A 19,671-nucleotide genomic window follows, 5' to 3' on the forward strand; every position below is an offset into this window, starting at 1 on the left:
CTGCTTCTTCCCTCTCCCACTCCCCCTGCTTGTGTTCCCTCTCTCGCTGGCTGTCTCTCTCTCTGTCAAATAAATAAATAATAAAAAACCTTAAAAAAATAATAACATAAAATAAAATAAAATAAAATAAAATAAAATAAAATAAAATAAAATAAAATAAAATAAAATAAAATAAAATCCTATACTGGTAAATTTTCTGTCTCCTGCTCAATTTACCTTTCTAACAGGGTAGATGGCTGAATCCTGGTCTAGTTTTCTCCACGCATTCTCTATCATTGCCTAGTATCTGCTTTTGCCTTGTCTCATTTGTTTGGGTCACTTACTATTTCTGAAATTCTATTTTAAGTAGCTTCAAATCTCTTTCACAAGTATGTTTGGTACATATAAATAAGCCAACAAACTGGAAAAAGAAATATTTTTCTTTTTTTCTTTAAGTAACCTATACTATTCATTAACCCATAAAACATTCTTTAAAACTCTTCCTAAAAAACCTGGGTACATTATTATCATAATGGTGTAAAAGATTTAGTCGCGGCATAAAGGAATGTTAGTAATTAGGTACAAATACTATCACTATCACATACTTACATGCATTGTTATAATACACCTGTAACATAATCATCATAAAGTAATCTTTGCTAATCATTGTAAAGAGACACAGAAGCAATGACTCGAACTAGGATTATCATCCCTTTGCAACATCATTATTTTTACTAGTTTACATGTTTTTAGACTTAAGTGCATAAATCTCTAAAGTGCCCCCATAAGACAAACTTTCCAGGAGACATTGTGCAGGAACTCTCTCGAGAATGTGTTTTCCCTTAAGGCATCCAACAATAAAAAGTCAGTGGCAACCAAACCATGTTTGTTTTTCTGAATTCATATTACAGAGAAGCTTCGCGTTCCTCGGCAGCTGTGAACACCCACTGGCCGCATGTCACGGCCTGTTCTCCTCTTTTGGGGAGAGCAGGGTAGTTGCCAACCCCTTAGCTCGGCTAGACGTGTAACAGGTCTGTGCTCACAGCCACGTGCGTCCACACGGCATTACGGACGTCACTGAGCGCTGTGGTAGCGCTAATAAGAAAGGCTGACTTAATGCTACTACAAAGAGCTAAGGCATAAGGAGTCTGGGTCATGGATGAGGCGGCCGTGAACATGGTCTATCATGATGGCATAACTGCTGAGATCAGTAATACTAATTGTATCAGTACTGCAAAGCTCCAGACCTTGATATTCACAGTCCTTTTCCTGTCCCATCCAGGATACTGTATTTCATTTAGCCTGCTAAGTTTTGAAATCAGCGTCTCTTCCTCCAGGCCTGTGAAATAAACAAAGCTCTAATTCTTTCCCACTTGCCCTTCGTGATTAGTCACTATATGGAGGGGGAGATGGGAAGGAACACAGGGCTAGGACAGTTTTCTCCAAGAAACCCATCTCCCTCCACACATTGCAAAAATTCAATGGGAAAGACAAGATGGAAATAAAGAAGAGAGATGTGCTCTGATTTATTTTTACATTATCGTGACTTCTAATTTTTTTTCAGGATTGTCCACGTGCTCTGAGCTAGCTTCACATCTACTCTGAAGTACAATTAAGGTCCCCAAACTAAGTGTAGCGGCCCTAGGTCTTCTCCTCTTCTCTGAACACAAACTCTGGCATCTGACCAAGCTTTAAAAGGAACAACGGTTCATACGGGATTGAAGGAGGTGACGCTTGCCCTCCATAACCTCACACCTTCCTTTTCTACGTCCCTTTCCCGGCACTCTCCCTATTCCAGTATTGCCAAACCAGTGGCACCCAGTGGTCTGCATTTGAGCACTTACCCTTGTAACCCAGTAACCACTCCTAGCCAAAGGAGTGGTTACTACTGCTCTCCTGAAGCAGCACATGCCTCCCACTCAGACCCTGCACCTCAAGACAAATAAAAACTTACTCATCCACCTTGTGGTATTTCTGGCTGGTAAGAGTATAGTGAGTTCACACACTTTAATAACAAGAACTTGGGGGACTCCTCCTAGAGGCCTGAACTGAAAATGCAAAGTGCATGTCAGGTATGCTGGGGACGTAAAAATTCAGGTGGCTCGAACTCACATCTCGACACATGCCGATTAACGTACAGATCCTCAGTCTGGGACCCTGAGGTCTTTCAAGCTATTTATGGGAAGGCAGGTTGTCACGCTAACTTACGTGAGCCGGACTTACTTCTATATAGATGTAGTGCTTGCTGTTCTCTATCACGTGGACGTAAGCAGTGTGGATGGACTCTTCATGGTACTTTATACCAGCCGACCAGTCAGCAGCGGAGCGAAGCAGCTACAAGGCAACAATCGGAAATGAGCGGACAATCGAGAGGACGCCAGATGTATTCATAAAATGAAATCAATCCTTTTTCTTCTGCACAACTGAATGATTACAGTGGCTTGGGTGTCATGTGTGGGCCCACGGAGAGGAGGTGGGTGGGACATTGGTCCTTGGACATAATCCATAAGGAAGGAGCCAGGCTAGAAGTCAAGCCCTGAATACTTCCTCCTCCACCCAGGATTATTGTCATTCGAAACTGGAAACCATAAAGTGTAGTTTCTACAAAGAGTATTCCAAAAGTCCCTCTTTCGGTGGCTATGAGTAGGGTGACCATTGGTATTCTTTTTTTCATGATAGTTCCACAATTACACCAGAATGCCTGTTGTTCTGGTGAATTTGTTAATAGTACCACTTTTACTCTCCAAAGTGTCCTGTTCTGAGCCATAAGATATGGTCACCCTAGCTCTGACCTGATAATGTGCTGATTCCTTTTTCCCCAAATAGATAGGGTTCAGATCCATACATTTTGAAATATAAACAGCTTCATTTAGATATATAACCTTGACTTTGCCTTCAATTAGCTGACTGATTCTTCGTGTGCCTCTCCTGGCTCATCTTTCTCATCCCTACTGCCTCCCCCTATTCAGACACTCACCTGCTCCCATCAGGATTACATTAAGGGCTTCCAGCCCAGACACCTGAGTATAAGGTAAGTACACTGATACTTAGCGGGACTGCCTAGTTCAAAGCCTAGCCCAGCCACTCAGTAGCTTTGATCTTGGTCAAGTTTCTCAACTTCCTGGTGCCTCAGATTTCTGTTCTGTTCAATTGAGTATCTATTTTATAGGGTTACAGAGAGGATTAGATGAATTACTGTGAAGCGTGCAGGAGGCCTACTACCTGGTACGTGGTATGTGAGTGTTTGCTATTACTAATGAGAACATTAGAGGATGCATTTGAGTTGTGGCTCATCACAGCTGAGCCGCCGTAGAGACTGTGGCTGTGCACAGGATGGTGGCCCAGAGGACATATAAGCCTTTCCAACTAAGAATCACTGTTCGTTACTTTTTCCAGTATTCTAACTATGACTACAGTACAACGTTGGGCAGACAGCAGGTGCTCAGTAAATATTTATTAACCGATTTTCCTTAAGCAATAGCATGACATTGCAGAAGAATCACTATAAAAAATAGATTTGCTATTCCTGATTTGAAATGAATACTGCAATGGTCTCTCACGAGGTCAACTGAAATTGAAAACAAAAGAATGGCTCCACATTATTAGGAATCTATAAAGTGATCCACTATGTAATTGGTCTTGTCTATTATATATAAAAGATCTCATAAAATTCTTCATCTAGTCAATAACTTTAAAAGTTGTTATCGATAACACTCATGAAATTCAAACTAGAACTTACTAACATCATGGATTTTATCCTCAAAATCTTACTCTTTAGTATGAGGTATTTATTACAAAATAGCTTCCCCTCAAAACACTTACTGAATTTTATCAGATGAATACGTGCCATTGGAAAGTTTAATTGTGAGCATCAATCATCAAATATCTCAAAAGAAAACTCACAAGGAAATTTATATAAACATGATCCACACTGGGAAAATATCTCGACTTCACATCATCTCTAAGGAACTGCATTATTGTCCACCAGTAGAAATGACAAAGTTCTGAACAAATAGGAGTTTCAGTTGTTAGTCCTCTCAAATTTATGTCGAATTGGGATGCGGAGAGGCATAGCCCTGAAAATGCAGGCTACCTAGAGAAGATTCTTCTCCTACACATCCTGATCTGATTCGCGAGAACTCTGGAAACAACGTATAAAATGGCAGAGTATGCTGGGCAGATAGGAACTCCAGAGATCTGTGCTACAGCTCTGCCCTTACGAGCCCTTTCACCTTCAACAAGTCCTTTTAATATCAGGGAGGCTTGCTTTCCTCCACTGTACAACTGAGATCTCTCTCTCTCTCTCCCTCTCACACACACACACACTCACACGCAGAGGCTCGCGCGCCACAGCTGCTGAGTGAAGAAATAAATGGCATAACAAACACAGCTCTATGGTCTGGGGAACGTGGTAGATATTTGATGTATATGCTCCCTAAAAACTTACAGGCGAAGTTTATGTACCACCTTTGGTGGTCACTTCTCAGTCTTCCCCTCAAATCCAGAAACCTTACACTTTCCTTTCTCACTCTCCAAACTTGCCCTGATTCAACGATTTAATAAGCTCATTAACATAAGATATAAATGAGGAGGGCCAAATAGGTTTCAAGTCTAATCAGTTTGGAGTAGTTTCCTGGACAGCTATGCCAGAAAGAGGCTCCTTGGAACAAGACACGCTGGGGAGGAAAGCTAAGATGGATGGCGGAGAGCTCCAGGAAGGGAAAGCAGGCAAGTTCAAGGTAGAGGTGAAACACAGATCCATTCAACTGCTTTAAATGCTTGATAGTCCAGAAAGTTTGTAAACAGCCAAGCAGGCCAAACACATTGCGACGGACTCCCTTCTGTTTTAAATTTAAGATTTACTCTCTCCTTTTTCTTAACTGGTCTGACCAACTTGTCCCGCATTTCTGTTTTAAACCAGCGTAACTGAGACAAGCCTCAAACTCTTGCTTACATATGCAGAAATAGGCCTTATCTTACTGCCATATGTATACTGAGAATCAAATCTAACCCTCACTTTTCAAACCTCAACTCTGAATACACAATTTTAAAGCATATAAAAAGCCCATATTTCTAATTTTATGTTTTAGCTTCAAAACTGTAACCAGAACCAGTCATTTTCCTTTGTACTATGTCCTATTTTTTAACTTAAAAGATAGCCTTCTTAGGCAAAATAGGTGAAGGGGATTAAGAGGTCAAACTTCCAGTTATAAAATAAGTCAGTCACAGAGATGGCACAGAGGATAGAGTCAATGATACTGTAATAATGTTGTATAGTGACAGATAGTGACCACACTTACCATGGTGAGCACTGAGTCATGTACAGAATGGTTGAATTGTTATGTAAAAATAGATAGATAGGGGCGCCTGGGTGGCACAGCGGTTAAGCGTCTGCCTTCGGCTCAGGGCGTGATCCCAGCGTTATGGGATCGAGCCCCACATCAGGCTCCTCCGCTATGAGCCTGCTTCTTCCTCTCCCACTCCCCCTGCTTGTGTTCCCTCTCTCGCTGGCTGTCTCTCTCTGTCAAATAAATAAATAAAATCTTTAAAAAAAAATAGATAGATACATAGATATAGATAGACAGACAGACAGGCAGGAAGATAACCTTCTCTTTTATCCACAAGCCCTAATCCCTTATACACAGTGGGCCCAAGTTGAATATATGGATCGAAACTCAGAAATCTCTTCTCGAAGGAAAACTTTCAAAGCTTTCTTAGTATGTGTCCCAAGTTGCTTTTCTCTTACTGTTATGCTTTTCTTCCATATAAATTCAGCACATATCTTAATTTCTTTGTGTTTTCCTTAACTCCCAAGTCAGTCAGCTGTGGACCAGAGACTGTTAGGACAAGAGCCATTTATATGTCTCTCAAGCAGAAGTTGGCTTCCATGGAGAAGCCCATCAGTGGCACGGGTCAGGAGACAAGGGAAGCACTCAGACTGTTGGGCCTTATTCTTCCAGTCTGTACCCAGGACAAAAGCAGGCCAGGAGCACCAAGAAACGGACTTTGTTCAAGAATTCACCTCACACTATCAAGCCCTTCCTTCTAATCACCACTTTCGTACCACCGAGTGTCACCCATTCACCACACAACATGGGAAGATCCTTTCGCCTGAACAATAGGGAAAAGTTAACCTTGAGGCTGAAGGAGAGGAAGAAAATAAACTTCTGAAGAATAAAACTGAAGGGGAGAGAAGTCCTAGGAAGAAAGGTGTCGATGGGGGCTCTTGGGAGCCAGGAAGAAGCAAGAAGAGGGTTAGGGAAGGACTTGGGGCTGCTGCAACAGAAGAGGATCCTAAATGGCAAGCCGGACACGCAGCTCGGCCTGGCCCAAGCCCTTGGTGGTTACGACCAGCCAGATCTCGTCGGAAACAGCCTGTGCCTGGTGGTGACCACCTCGGGCCTGGAGCCAGACCGCTCAGCCTCAGCCTCACCATCCCTCCCTGGGTTATTTTAACCTCCCAAAGTCTTACTTTCCTCATCTGTGAAAACAAGAGGTTGCACAGGAGTCCGGTGTAGTGACTGGTGAATACTGAATGAGATAAACCACGAAGAGCTTAATGCAGTGCTGGGCAGGAGTAAACACTCGCCGTTCATGGCTCTCCCTCCAAGAACTGCAGTGGCGAGCACAGAATGCCACTGCATGAAGACCTGGTCCACAGACGGGAAACAGCCTCCATGTTAGGAAACTGCCTTAGAGGAAGTTAAGTGGCTTTCTTTTACCCCTCCCTACCTACTTCATTTTTTCACAACACAAAACATGCTGTGGGCCTTTGACATCTACATTGATTCCTACAGTGACATCCTGCAGAGAGTCATGTGGCCATTTTCCCCAAGTGTAGGAACAAGTTTTTCCACTAATATAATCTGGATGTCATTCACACTTGCCTGTATAGTTTTCCTGTTTAATTTTTTTTAACAGACAGAGAGATCAAAGACCTAACTCCACTGGAATTATTTCCCTCAATTTGGCAGGACTTCTCAACAACGATTGTCTAAGGAATGGCTTTTCTACAAGAAGCTGCCCAATTTAATAAAGAGGATTGTTCCCTATATTGATTCCATATTGATGCTAATTTGGCATCAGGCATGGTCTTTTACCTTGATAGACATGCCGAATGTCCTGTCTTGGTCATTTACCTGACATGGCAATGAGAGCATTTGGGCATCCAGTTTGTTCCTTTTCAGGAGAGAACAAGTTCTTTTATACAAGAACTGGGCATAAGTGGTTTCAGAACCATCTTTCCGCCACCCCTCAGCTCCGAGCCTTTCTCCTGCTTTGTCTTCTCTAAATGATCTTGGCAGGCTTCTGAGAATGCCCAGCTCAGAGGGGAAACACCTGAGAGTACTTTAAAAGTGTCAGTGGAAGTTGCTGAAGTCAGCTTTCAGGTTCGGATGACTTTTTTTTTAGGAACAGAAACTCGTGTTGGTGGGGGCAGCCTCCGTTCCCCCCTGGACTGGCCGCCCTGGCTGCTTGTGGCAAGCCTTCTGCGATGGCTGGGCATCACGGCTGGTGTGCAATTACCAAGGATAATTGGACCCAATGTTTTTGTGTTAAAAGAATTAAATCAGTGGGTTCCCTTTTGCAAATAAAAGAACGTGAATCTTACCTACTACCTATTTCATTATGTCAAATGCTCTTTTTCTCCATTTCAATAAATTTATGGTATAAAGATTTTGTAGCCAGAATAACCCTCCTGACCCACCCAGAAAAATGTCCTCTTCTTTGTTCCACGCTTTTGAAAACACGAGGGAAAGCTTGAGGACTGAAGCTAACATTGATATGATCCAAACTAGTGCACTTTCTAAGTGCTTTTGCATGGATTTCACTTAGCTCTCACCACCAACCCTATGAGGCAGATGCTATTATGATGTCTGTTTTATTGATGAAGAAAATGCATATGGAGATGTGAAGCAATTTTCCCAAGGGTGCACGGCTAGTGTGTAGCAAAGCTGGGATTTGAACACACTCTGACTCTAGAATCTACCTCTTCCACTTGCTACATCCCCTTGCTCCTTTTGAGTTAATTAAAGCTTGCGGTCTCTAAATTACGTTATGAACAATAAACTGTTAAAAATTATGCTAAAATTTGTTTTTAAAAAAGAACAAACCTAAGAAAGAACTTTATTAAATAGTGTTAAATTTCTCAACCGAGAGTATGTAAGAGTTATTTGGCTATTGCCACATGATAGCTGAGAGAGTGAAGGGCCTAGAAGTATGACAATTAACCCTTTAAAGATCAAGTTGCCTACAACGTACTGGGTTCCACCTCCCAGCTCCCTTCTGGAGTCTCTGGAAAACCAGGGATTCAGCTCGATTATGGCTTTGGGCTTCTAAGTTCTATTTGCTCATGACTTGAAAACAAGAATGTCTAGAACAAGACGAATAATGTGGAGAGCCAGTAAATAACGTGAAGTGAAACAACACCACAGTCAGAACTTTACAGAAAAGGAGAACAGAAGCAGAGTCATTTCTTTTCTTTTTTTGGTTTCTGGTCCTCTCAGACTTTCCTGACTTAGAAAAGTTGGCACTGGCTGGCTGGGCCCACTGTTTACACCACTGGAGTTGTTTTGGCCATTCTGAAAAACATCTTCTGGTGACCAGTAACACTTCTTAAATTGCGGGGGGGTCCTCTTCAGGAAAAAGAATGCTAATTTACAAATGCAAACTTTGCATACGCTCGAACCACAGTCACAGCCTCCTCACTGGTATCCTTGCTCTTGCTCTCTTTTTTGTCTAAGTTCTCCCTATGTATAACCTATAGGTGCCCGAGTGGGTTTGTTCAGAGAGATGGGAACAGACACATGACAAAATGAGAGATCCTCCATCCATTGGGCTTGGGAAATTCTCACAGCACATTCATTCTTAGCGATTCCCTGATACACATCAGCATAACAAAGGCGCTAGGAAGTCCTGTGCTTAGAAGATCTGCAAAAGCTTCTCTGTCCATGGAAGTCTTTTTTGTGACATAGCTATTAGCATTTCACAGGTAAAACCAGGTTTGGAAACTCTGATCTGGGTTAGTTTTCATAAAGCATTCCTATATCATGCTGCTTCCTGGATGGGGGAAAAAAAAGTTCCAAAGTTCACTAACGCCTCCAGGATCTGGTCCCAATTAACCAAGCTGGCACTCCACGGTATCCCCAATCTGGCCTTACGCCATCTCAACTTCACCTGCCAAGCCCTCAAGAGCAAATGGTCTGCGGCAGTCGGATCTCCCATCCACGGAGCAGGCAGGCTTATTACTTACAGCAGACACCCAGTTCTCTCGTCGTCACTGCCAGACTCGCACAGCGTGCTGGGCCCTACTTGCATGCCAGCGGTTAGTCCCGGACCACACCTAGCATTGTTAACTACATGGTTCAATGTCATAGCTTTCTCTCCCCCAGCTAACTAGGCTTCCAGAGGCAGAGAACTTTTGTCTTCTTCCTCAGCACCCAAGTATGCACTGATGACTTCACTGTGCAAACAGATGGCTCTTAATAAACATATGTTGACGGAATAAATGAGTTAATGAGTAAGTCTTGGTAGACTTCCTTTCCAATCAATTGGCTCTACAGGTTCCTGAGTCCAAGCCATCCGAGCAAATCGAGGATGGACACAGAAGCATATCAGGAGATACCCCGGTTCCAGCCCCACCTCTAACACCGCATTCAGGGATGCAGAGAGGGTGACTCCAGGAGGCATCTGACAGAGCGGTCACGCAGTTTCTGTCTACTTGCCAGGGAACTGGATGAGAATATAGAAAACAGGGCTTTATCCACAGGTAAGAGATGATGTATGTTTATGCAACACCAGCGTACAACTTCCTTTGCTGTTCACAAAAATATGCAATTCCCAGAAATTCCTTTTCAACAGATGCTTAATTAGCATCTGCTAACTTTGATAAGTTGATCCCTGAGTCAATTTTAATGCCATCTCAAATCTTAAATTAAATTCTCTTATTTTCTTAACATGAAGGCTCCTATTTTATCTTACAGCATGGATAATTTTTCCCTCCAAGTAGAATAAAATTAAACAGGTTCATAAAATATTCATTAACTTACATGTGAACACATATATATCTGTGCCTCTAAGTTTAAATTAATTGTCTCCTGTAGCCTGGGATAACTAAATATTTGCTATAGGTATTTCTCTTGAGTGGTTTATCTCTTTGATTGTTCTCTTATTTGATCTATGGCCTGAAATGTCTTTTTATTTCTTAGCTACAAATATTACTTGTATATAGTAAAAGTAACTGATTTAGGCATTTCATTTACATAATCGTATTCACTAGAATCCATGTCCAGATTACATAAATCTGTATTAGTGATGTCCATAGCAGACTGCTGGATCTTTACTAAACAATCCTTTTTTTTTTTTTTTTTTTTTTAAGAAAGGGGGGCTGGGTAGGGGCAGAGGGAGAGGGAGAAAGAGAATCTTAAGCAGGATCCACACCCAGCGCTGAGCCCAGTGTGGGGCTCAGTCTCACGACCCTGAGATCATGTCCTGAGGTAAAAACAAGAGTCGGATGCATAACTGACCGAGCCACTCAGGCACTCTTACTTAAACAATACTTTTGATGCTGATAGTGAATGACCTTGAACAAAAGGCAATGTCAAAGGCGGCCCATCCTAGTTCTGCCCCTGATGATCTCAAGATATCTGAGCTGCGGTAACAATGGACTAGAGCAGGATTTCAAGTCCTACCTCTACCTATAACCAGCTGGTGACCCTGGACAAGTCTCATAGCTCCACTGGGTCTTAATGTTCCTATTTGTAATCTGAGATGCTTCGACTGAATGTGGTAAAATGATGTGACTCCATTAAGCAAATTCCATATTCTATTAAAAGAGCCTCTAAAAGGCATTTGGTTAATTAGGAACTAAAATTAGATTGAAGTATAACTAGCTTCTTAGATGTGAAGTTTCAGCCACATTCCTGGTGGTTAACCGGTATCAGTCCCTGGCTGCCGGTGTATCATGTTGCTAGGGTCACTTCCGAAGGAATTACAGGACAAGCCTTTCCTTGACTGGCCTTTTCTAAGAATATTTATTTACTTATGCATTTACCATTTAAGAACGCGTTTATTGGAATCCTTGTGACATAAAGATTCTTAATTTATATGTAAACTTAATACATTTTTGAGGAAACTACAACCAGACCCTTTAGAGTCAAATGTTATGAGTGGAGGACAAAGAAACTTTTTGAACTATTTTGTAAGTGTAGATGAGCTATTCCAGACTGATTAACCCTCTTTAGTCATTTTGCAACCTACCAGTGATAATATCAAACATAGTAAAAAAGAAAAAAAAAGCAAAAAGATAGAAATATAAATTTCTTGAGCATTTGATGCTTTTACAATTTATGCATGAAAGATTATACAGTTTAAGAATACACATGCTTTCTGTGAGACCCTCTCATAAGGGAAATGCTTCTTAACAATGATTGTTTTATATTTCAGTTCTAAAGTGACTCAGCTAAGGAGATTATCCATCACCCACTCTAGGGTAAGTGTAAGACTCTAGGATAGCTACAGTGGGAGGAAGAGAGGCATGAAAGAGATGAGTGTGTCGCTGAAGAAACGATAATACAGGTGAAATAAGAGACAGACACGTAAAGATAATGATGAATATACTGCAGTGTAGAATAAACGAGAGTGACAGAGGTAACAAGTGGTAAGGAAGTAAAACTGTGCATTTACTATATTTATAAGAGTTTTTAAAAGAGGATAAATGGAATCTACTTTAAATAGGAAATATAATACTAAATTTTAAAAGGTCTATTCAGATTTGCTTTGGAGTTGTCCTCATTGAAAAATCTGAAGCCAGTGTAATAGGCACTTAATCCAGAAGAGTGATTTCACCCAGTAGCATTTGGTGAAACAGAGAAGCCAGCCTTACCTGTACACTGGCACTGACGGACCCAGGCACTTGATATTTCAACTCATGGGCTGTTGTTTGCGATTTGGGAAGCAGGAAAGGATAAGAGAGGGACCGATATTTGGACTTCATAATCTAAAATAAACAAAAACAGGTAAAAAAAAAAAGATCCACATGAGAAAATAGCTCCATTCCTGCCTACTTTGTGGTTACAAAGAAATTCAGATTCATTTGAAAAAGAAAAAGAAAAACATTAACAGTGGAGTTTCTAGTTGAAGAGGCAAGAGATTATTTTTCTGTTCTTTCTATTTTCCAGAGGCAGAAAACTCCTTTTATCCTTCTTTTTTTTTTAAATCTTTTGTAGTGGGCATTTATTGTTTTATATTTTTAAAGAAACTTTAGATGCAATCTAGAGTTATAGAGGTATATAATTGCAAAAATGGTATTTTTTTGTCAATCGATTTCTTACTATGTTGTAGATATCTTGTCACAGTACAGCACTGTATATCCTATTTTAATAACTTCCTAAGAAAATGATACAGAAGAACCATAATTTGTTAAATAAATTCCTATTAATGTGCATTTGAGTTATTTCTCATTTTATCAGAATTATTAGACACAATATCAAAATAAATTACCTATCAGATTACTTTTTTTTTAGATTTTGTTTTTTTTCCTTATTTGCCAGAGAGAGAGCGAGAGCACAAGCAGAGGGAGAGGGAGAAGCAGACTCCCTACTGAGCAGGAAGCCTGACACGGGGCCCGATTCCAGGACCCTGGGATCATGACCTGAGCTGAAGGCAGACACTTAACCGACTGAGCCACCAGGCACCCCAGATTACTTCTTTAACTTAAATACCCAAAAAAGATTTTCTAAGTTAAAGGTTGTATACTTTTTAAAAGCTTTCTGGGGTTTACCAATTTATCCTGTCAGGAAGAGAATATAAAAGCACTGGAAATCCCAAAACCAATCACAGATACCAGTAGGTTAAAAGTAATATTTCTTCATTTATTCTTTCATGCTTCCTTAAATTTTGTTAAAAATCTTTCCATTACTTCTCAGACTCTGTGCTCAGTGGACAGTCTGCTTGAGATTCCCTCTCCCTCTCCCTCCGCCCCTCCCCCCTTTCTCTAAAATAGATAAATGAATCTTAAAAAATATTTCCAGTATTTCTAAAAGGTTATAACATTTATGTAAATAAAAGCTTACATAAATGAAAAATTAAGTGATATTCTAAGTTATTGATAAAACAATTTTTCCCAAATTATCAAGGAGACTAATACCTTGTCGTAAGGTATTACAGTGAGTAAGATGGAACCTTAATGACACCTGGATGGTAGGTACTTAAGTTATTCCTATATGTAGTGATGGCATACGACACAGTCTGAAAAAAAGGAAAATGGCCCCATCTTCTCACACTCCTCCCCTTGCTCAGAGCCACCTCCCAGAAGCTTGGACCAGTATGAACCCAGCGTAATGCCAGGACTGGGAGGATGTGAAAGCTGGAGCTCTCTCATCCAAACAAGGCCCTTTTCCCCCCTACGATAGCCCTCCAGGTGCCCATCAGCCCAGACCAGATACTTAACACTGAGTACCCACACTGTGAAAGGATCACAATAGGCCCTGAAAGTGGCATCTATCTCTCTGTGCTCTGAACTGTCTGTGGTGGGAAAGTTCAGGAACATCTTCTTTTTCTTTTCCCCACAGACCCTGGCATGCTGACAGCCAGGCACTCAAGAGCAGATGGGCCACCACAGTACCTTCTTGCCAACCCTCTAGGTTTCTCCTCTTCCAGGTTCTCTCTCTCTTTTTTTTTAGATTTTATTTATTTATTTGACAGAGAGACAGCCAGCGAAAGAGGGAACACAGGCAGGGGCAGAGGGAGAGGAAGAAGCAGGCTCCCAACGGAGGAGCCTGATGTTGGGCTTGATCCCAGAGCGCTGGGATGACGCTCTGAGCCGAAGGCAGATGCCTAAAGACCGAGCCACCCAGGCGCCCCTCTTCCAGGCTCTCTTTATGTGGCCTGAATCATGACAAAACGATCCACGTACCTTCGTGAAGTTCCAGCGCTGGATGAAGTGACGGGCCACGTCACGAGCCGCCTTCCCGTGGACCGCAGAGGCAATGTCATGCCACGGCATCCGGGGAGTGGAGTATCTGTCAATGAAATCTGCCCAGGTGCCCCGGGCAAGGCTCATCACGAACTGCTGTGCCAGGGACAGAGCCATCCACTGCCAGCACGGACCCCAACCGCAATACATCAAAGGAAACATGGTAATGTTCACTAAGCATATAGTACTTGGCTGGGGTGCAACAATACCTTTATAGCCAAAGGAAACACAGATACACACTGAGGAGCACAGTCCCCCACGGGCCTCCCCCAGGATGTGTCCATCTCACTTAGTATGAGATAATCACTAGGCAAGGAGAGATGTGAGTTGGTGTAAATTACCTAGGGCTACGTACTTAATATTACATTTTTCTTTTGTGTCCTGTTGAAATAACCTCAGGCTATGTGTATACAGTTCCATCTCTATTTTCTCTTAGATACATCAGCACAGTGATAATCTGAAAATGTGCCATTTTAATGCTGGAAGATGAAGATGATACGCAGAAAAGGAGATGATCAAAGGAAAGGCACCATCTCTTGCAGAATTATAGATTATTACCCCCAAAATATGCCTCGATGAAACCTGGAGGTTTCAAACAGTAAGCTATATCTCATGCTCTTTTCTTATTGTAACTACAAGGAGAAGTCCTTAAGTATGTGACTGAATGACAGTCTCCAAAGTTTTACCAAATATTCAAAACAAACCAAAGCAGAACAAAGGACATTATATCCTGCACATGCGTACTCGTTCTATGCTGACAAGTAAAAGACCAAATACGAGCATCCACCCACGATCCCGGCACTCACCAGCAAAAGGCTTATCCAGTTGAACCCAGTCTTTGAAGACAAAATTGCAGTAGTCCTTCCCATGCCAGAACCTGGTCTCCCCATGGAGCTCTCCCATGCCTGTCTGCAAACTGCGGACGGAGCTGGTGTCTGTAAAGGCAGCGGACACGGTGTTCAGGTAGGCCCTGGGGGGGGGGGGGCTCACCCTCACTCATTAAACACCTCGGGACTTCTCAACTGTTCCCCTTAAGGCTCAGCTCTAGGGGAGCATGTGCTCACCCCTCTGAGGCTGTGGGCTGGCAAGGTTTCACACTGCACACAAGTTTATCATTAGTGGGCAGTTGGCGCTGCAACGAGGCTCATCACTTGACGATGAAATTCAACATTCTTCTCCCCATCTACCAGATCACTAAAGAACAGATCACAGAGCTAACCGTGAATAAAGAACTCACTGGGAGGAATAATAGAAGAGCAGTAAAGCCAGGTCAGGCAGAGAAACATAGAGGCAGAGGCCATGAAGAAATCATGCCCTTGGCTCTCCCCAGTGGATATGGGACACACCCATACGTAATGCTTATCTTTTGCATCTCAAAAGCAAGAACTTCAAATATGCAGACAGCCTCTGTTCAGCCCTGGAACTGTCAGGCTAAGTGACACTGAGCTTCATTTTTGGGGGTCAGAAATTCTTTATACATAAAAGGAAGAATTTGGCCTAGATGGCATCTAAGATCTTTGCGTTCTAACATTCTGTATTCCCAGCATCATAAATGACATCCATAAAAAATATCACAACAACACACAGAACTTACGATCACATAGGCACAAAAGCAGCATTCCACTGCAATGTTTCACAGAGCTCTGCTGGGACCGTTTTACTTAAGGGTGAATACTTTGACTTAAACAGTTTTTACATTTATGGGATATGTTGACCACAAAGACGACGAAGCAGGAAGACAAGCACAACTACAAATCACAGATGCAGCGCTTGGCACAGAAGAGGCACTTAACAAATGAGACACTCGATGCAAAACTATTTGTTGAATGAATACATGGTAGCACGTGCCAGTGAGAGTAGTGGACTGGCCCCTCCCACCACGTGTCCCAGAACTGTCTTTCTAAAATGCAGACTGTTGGCTTAACAGCCTTTTAAGAGCACCTGCTGCCTACAGGGAGTCAAATCCTAAACGCTGAGTGTGCACAGAAGGCTCTTTGCAAACTGGTGCCAACCTCCCTTTCTGAGCCCTCTTCCCCCCAGCCAGGCAGAGCACGCTTCTCACAGGATTTTGACAGGCGTGGTCTGTTACGTCTTGGTGCATCTGGCACATTATTCCTTCGGTCTGGACTGATCTTCCTTCCCTCTCATCCTCAACTTCACGTCCTTCCAGAGCCACATTAGCTGTTCCCTGCCCTACTGATACCGCCCAGATCCCGGCAGGCACAGGCAGCCACGTGCAGTGCTGTGGAACCACCCGGGGCTGCACACCCAGGGCCTCCGACTCTGCGCCACAGCCGTGGAAGGATGCACCCCCCTGCTGTGTGTCCCAGCTGTGTAAGGGTGCTCCCCACCAGGCTGTAAACTCCTCAGGGCTGGAGAGTGTAACTTCACTGCTTGGCAGAGCTCTCGGTAGTCAGTAGGCAATCAATAAGTATTTGCAGAGCAAAAGTTTTTAAACAATCACCACACACACTGCTAATATTCTACCTCGAACTGAATAATTATCCTCCAAAGGTTACTGAAATTTTCTATAAAAGAAAAATGTCTTGGGGCGCCTGGGTGGCTCAGTGGGTTAAGCACCGGACTCTTGATTTCGGCTCAGGTCGTGAGATGGAGCCCCTCGTCCGGCTCTGTGCTGGGTGTGGAGCCTGCTTAAGATTCTCCCCCTCTCCGTCCGCTCCTCCCCGCCTCTTAAAACAAAAGAAAAATGTGTTGAAGTGCTAAATATTTATTATTTTTTAAAGATTTTATTTATTTGAGAGAGAGGGCGCATGCGTGTGAGCAGGGGGAGGGGCAGAGGGAGAAGGAGAAAGAAGCCCACGCAGACTCTGCACTGAGCTCAGAGCTGGACGCCAGGCTCTCCATCTTAGAACCCTGAGATCATGATCGGAGCCGAAACCAGAAGCCGGATGCTCAACCGACTGAGCCACCCAGGCGCCCCTGAAAGTGCCGATTATTAACAAAACTAAATAATGTTAAAAATAGGATTCTATTGACTTCTCCCAGTGATTTATTTTCCTGCTTTGTTAAGACTGAAAGGCCAAAGTACTGGTAATCTGTTTGCTCACCTGTAAAATCTTTACAGTAAGCATGGCACTTTGTATTTAAAAAAAGAGAGAGAAAGAAAACAGGAACAAAGAATGAGATAAATAATGGGTCAAATTCCAAAATTAAAAGTACACATATGTAAGATAATATATTATACATATAAGCCAGAGCTTTACATTTACATACATACACTTGTTTAAAAATTAACTTTCTTCTAATAATCAGTTATAAGAAAAACAAAGCAAATTCTAGTCTCAGAAAATTATGTTGGTTCTAATTGGATCCAACCTGTTCAGAATTCAAATCTGTTTTTGGCTTCAGTCTCAATAATCTTGGCCTAAGTTATTCCAAATAAATCAGGGTCTTCCTCAGAACAAATGAGATATTAAGGCACTAGAGCCAAGGGTTCCTAGTAACTGTGGTTACTGCTCCGACGTGCATGAGCACCTAAAGCAGAAAGAGAGGCTTTCTACGTCGGCAGTGCTGATCTGAGGGCTTCTCCTTACTCTGCATCTGGCTCCCCGTTGATTTCATGATGGTACCTGCCTTGTCTTCAGCATAGGTTTCCAGGCTAGTTTTCTGCCATCCTCATCCGTCAGTGGCCCAGACCCTGCCCGCCAAGGCTGCATCCCCTACACCATTACTCCAACCCCCCCTTCTTGACCTTCTTTCCTAGTCCCTCTCATCCCTAGCAAAGTTCTCCCCGACCTTCTCCTACATGTGCCCCTCTAGCTCTGGTTTCTCCTTTGGCTCTAAGATGGACAGCCTCTTCCAGGGTCTCACCTTGGCCTCGTCCACCTCGTTGCCCCATCAGCACTTAAAATCACGGGTTTAACACTAGAATCATTATTGTCCTCACAAAATCAAGCCTGCTCCTGAGATTTCTGCTTTCTGTTTATAGTGGCTCAAGCTCAAACCTCGAAATCAACATCGGCTCCTCTCTTTTCTTTGTTATCTTCTCCACCTACCTCCCCATTGCCACTTCCCAAATCCTAGAGAAATTCTGCTGATTCTTTGGAAAAAATTTGTTCCATTTACTTCATTCCTGGGACAAGCTAGTCAGACTCCTTGAGTCTCTAGTGTAATTTCATAAAACACCACCCTTAAGCCCTCCATCCCCCCACCACCCATCTTCTCCAACCCCTCTCCCCCCAGGGATTCTCCAACATTTAGTGAATGAAGTTCAATGTTGCAGCCTGATTTTCAAGGCCCTCCATATACAGGTACAGATCTGTCCCATCAACCCAATCTATACATAAATTTATTCATCTTTTAACCATAATTCCAAAACCCAAAAGCTCTGAAAATTCAAGTGTTTTCTTACAGCTCATTTGTTGGTAAAATCTGACCCGAACTGACAAGAGATTGTAATCTTTATTTATTCCACCTAGTGCTGCAGAAATATAAATGATTTGCTTATAGGGTATTTCCAGGACCCTGCCAGCAGGATAACATGAAGTATAGGTATTGCATTACCTTTCTAAAACCCCAAATCTTCTAATTTCTGAAGTACCTCTGACCCCTAGAATTTTGAATAAGAAATGGTAGACCTCTATGTATTTACCACATGGCACACCTGAGATCCTGCAATAAACACTCTTGGCATTTCCCATATATGTGCTTTAGGATACAATGTCTACATAGGATGTCTGTTTTTCTCCCTTCTTCGGCTCTACCTACTGAATTTTTGCCTATATTCAGGGCCAGTTCCAAAACAGGTCCTCAATGAGTTATATTTTTTAAAAACCTTCTGATTTTTGAAACTGGGATTTTAGAATCGTGGATCAGGGTTTACCTTTGTGGACAAGGCCTCACTGGCAACTCTTGCCAGTAGGGGTATCTCCCCCTGATGGATTACTAAGACACTAGGTTAGAGAAACATTTAAAACTGATGCTTATCTATTAGCTAATAACCTCTTCGACAGGAGAAAATATGTCTTATACATCTTATACGATTGCATCCTGAGAACAGAGTTTAGAAACGATTTAACCTACTATTCTTTATCCCTTATGATTAGATCTCTGGGGTTGAAACACTGTCTCAACTAAATCGCAAAAACTATTTCCTCCCCTCAGCCATTTATTTAATCTTGCTTAAAAAAGTTTAACTGTTTAAAAATAACACAGTTATCAAGCAAAGCCACTGCAACTTGAAATTCTCCCTCTTGCAACATCATTTTGAGAGAAGAAAAATCTTAAAGATGGCTGAATGATTTTGTATGTATACTACAGAAATATACCATGACTACTAATCACATTCAATACGAACTGATTTTGGTGAATCTTCTCCTTCTCACTGTGGAGTGAGCTTGCACGCACGCTCCACACTGATTTCTGTACAACACCAGTGACGTTCACTAGGAGCCCAGTTCATCATGGTTTTTTTTTTTTTTTTTAAGATTTGTTTATTTTTTGAGAAACAGAGAGAGCAGGGGGAGGGACAAAGGGAGAGGGAGAGAGAGAATCTTAACAACCTCCCCCCCCCCCACTCTGAGCATGAGTCCCACTCTGGGCTCCATGTGGGGCTTGATCTCATGAGCATGAGATCATGATCTGAGCTGAAATCCAGTCGGAGGCTTAACCAACTACACCGCCTAGGCGCCCCCATCAAGGTCTTTTCCGTTCAAGTGAAACTGACATTGCAAAGAAGCTAACCCAGTTTATAGACTCAG

The 19,671-nt window shown here is 42.4% G+C and overlaps 1 protein-coding gene across 5 annotated transcripts in view; it reads right to left on the reverse strand.

The window, feature by feature from the left end:
* The window catches only part of PLD1 (phospholipase D1), a 202,462-nt gene that overhangs the window by 55,121 nt on the left and 127,670 nt on the right, over window positions 1-19,671 (reverse strand). For all 5 annotated transcript variants that reach the window (XR_006777955.2, XM_087861397.1, XM_045788648.2 and 2 more), the window contains 4 exons: window positions 14,758-14,886; window positions 13,892-14,010; window positions 11,861-11,974; window positions 2,203-2,313 (listed from right to left, as the gene is read on the reverse strand). Coding sequence is in view for 4 of the 5 variants with exons in the window: in XM_087861397.1 (XP_087717523.1) it covers window positions 2,203-2,313; window positions 11,861-11,974; window positions 13,892-14,010; window positions 14,758-14,886 (473 nt within the window). In the remaining variant the exon portion in view is untranslated. The remainder of the gene's footprint in view (window positions 1-2,202; window positions 2,314-11,860; window positions 11,975-13,891; window positions 14,011-14,757; window positions 14,887-19,671) is intronic.

The sequence above is a fragment of the Ursus americanus genome, chromosome 4, assembly GCF_024610735.1.
Source record: "Ursus americanus isolate L20-20 chromosome 4, mUrsAme1.1.p, whole genome shotgun sequence".
NCBI lineage: Eukaryota > Metazoa > Chordata > Mammalia > Carnivora > Ursidae > Ursus > Ursus americanus.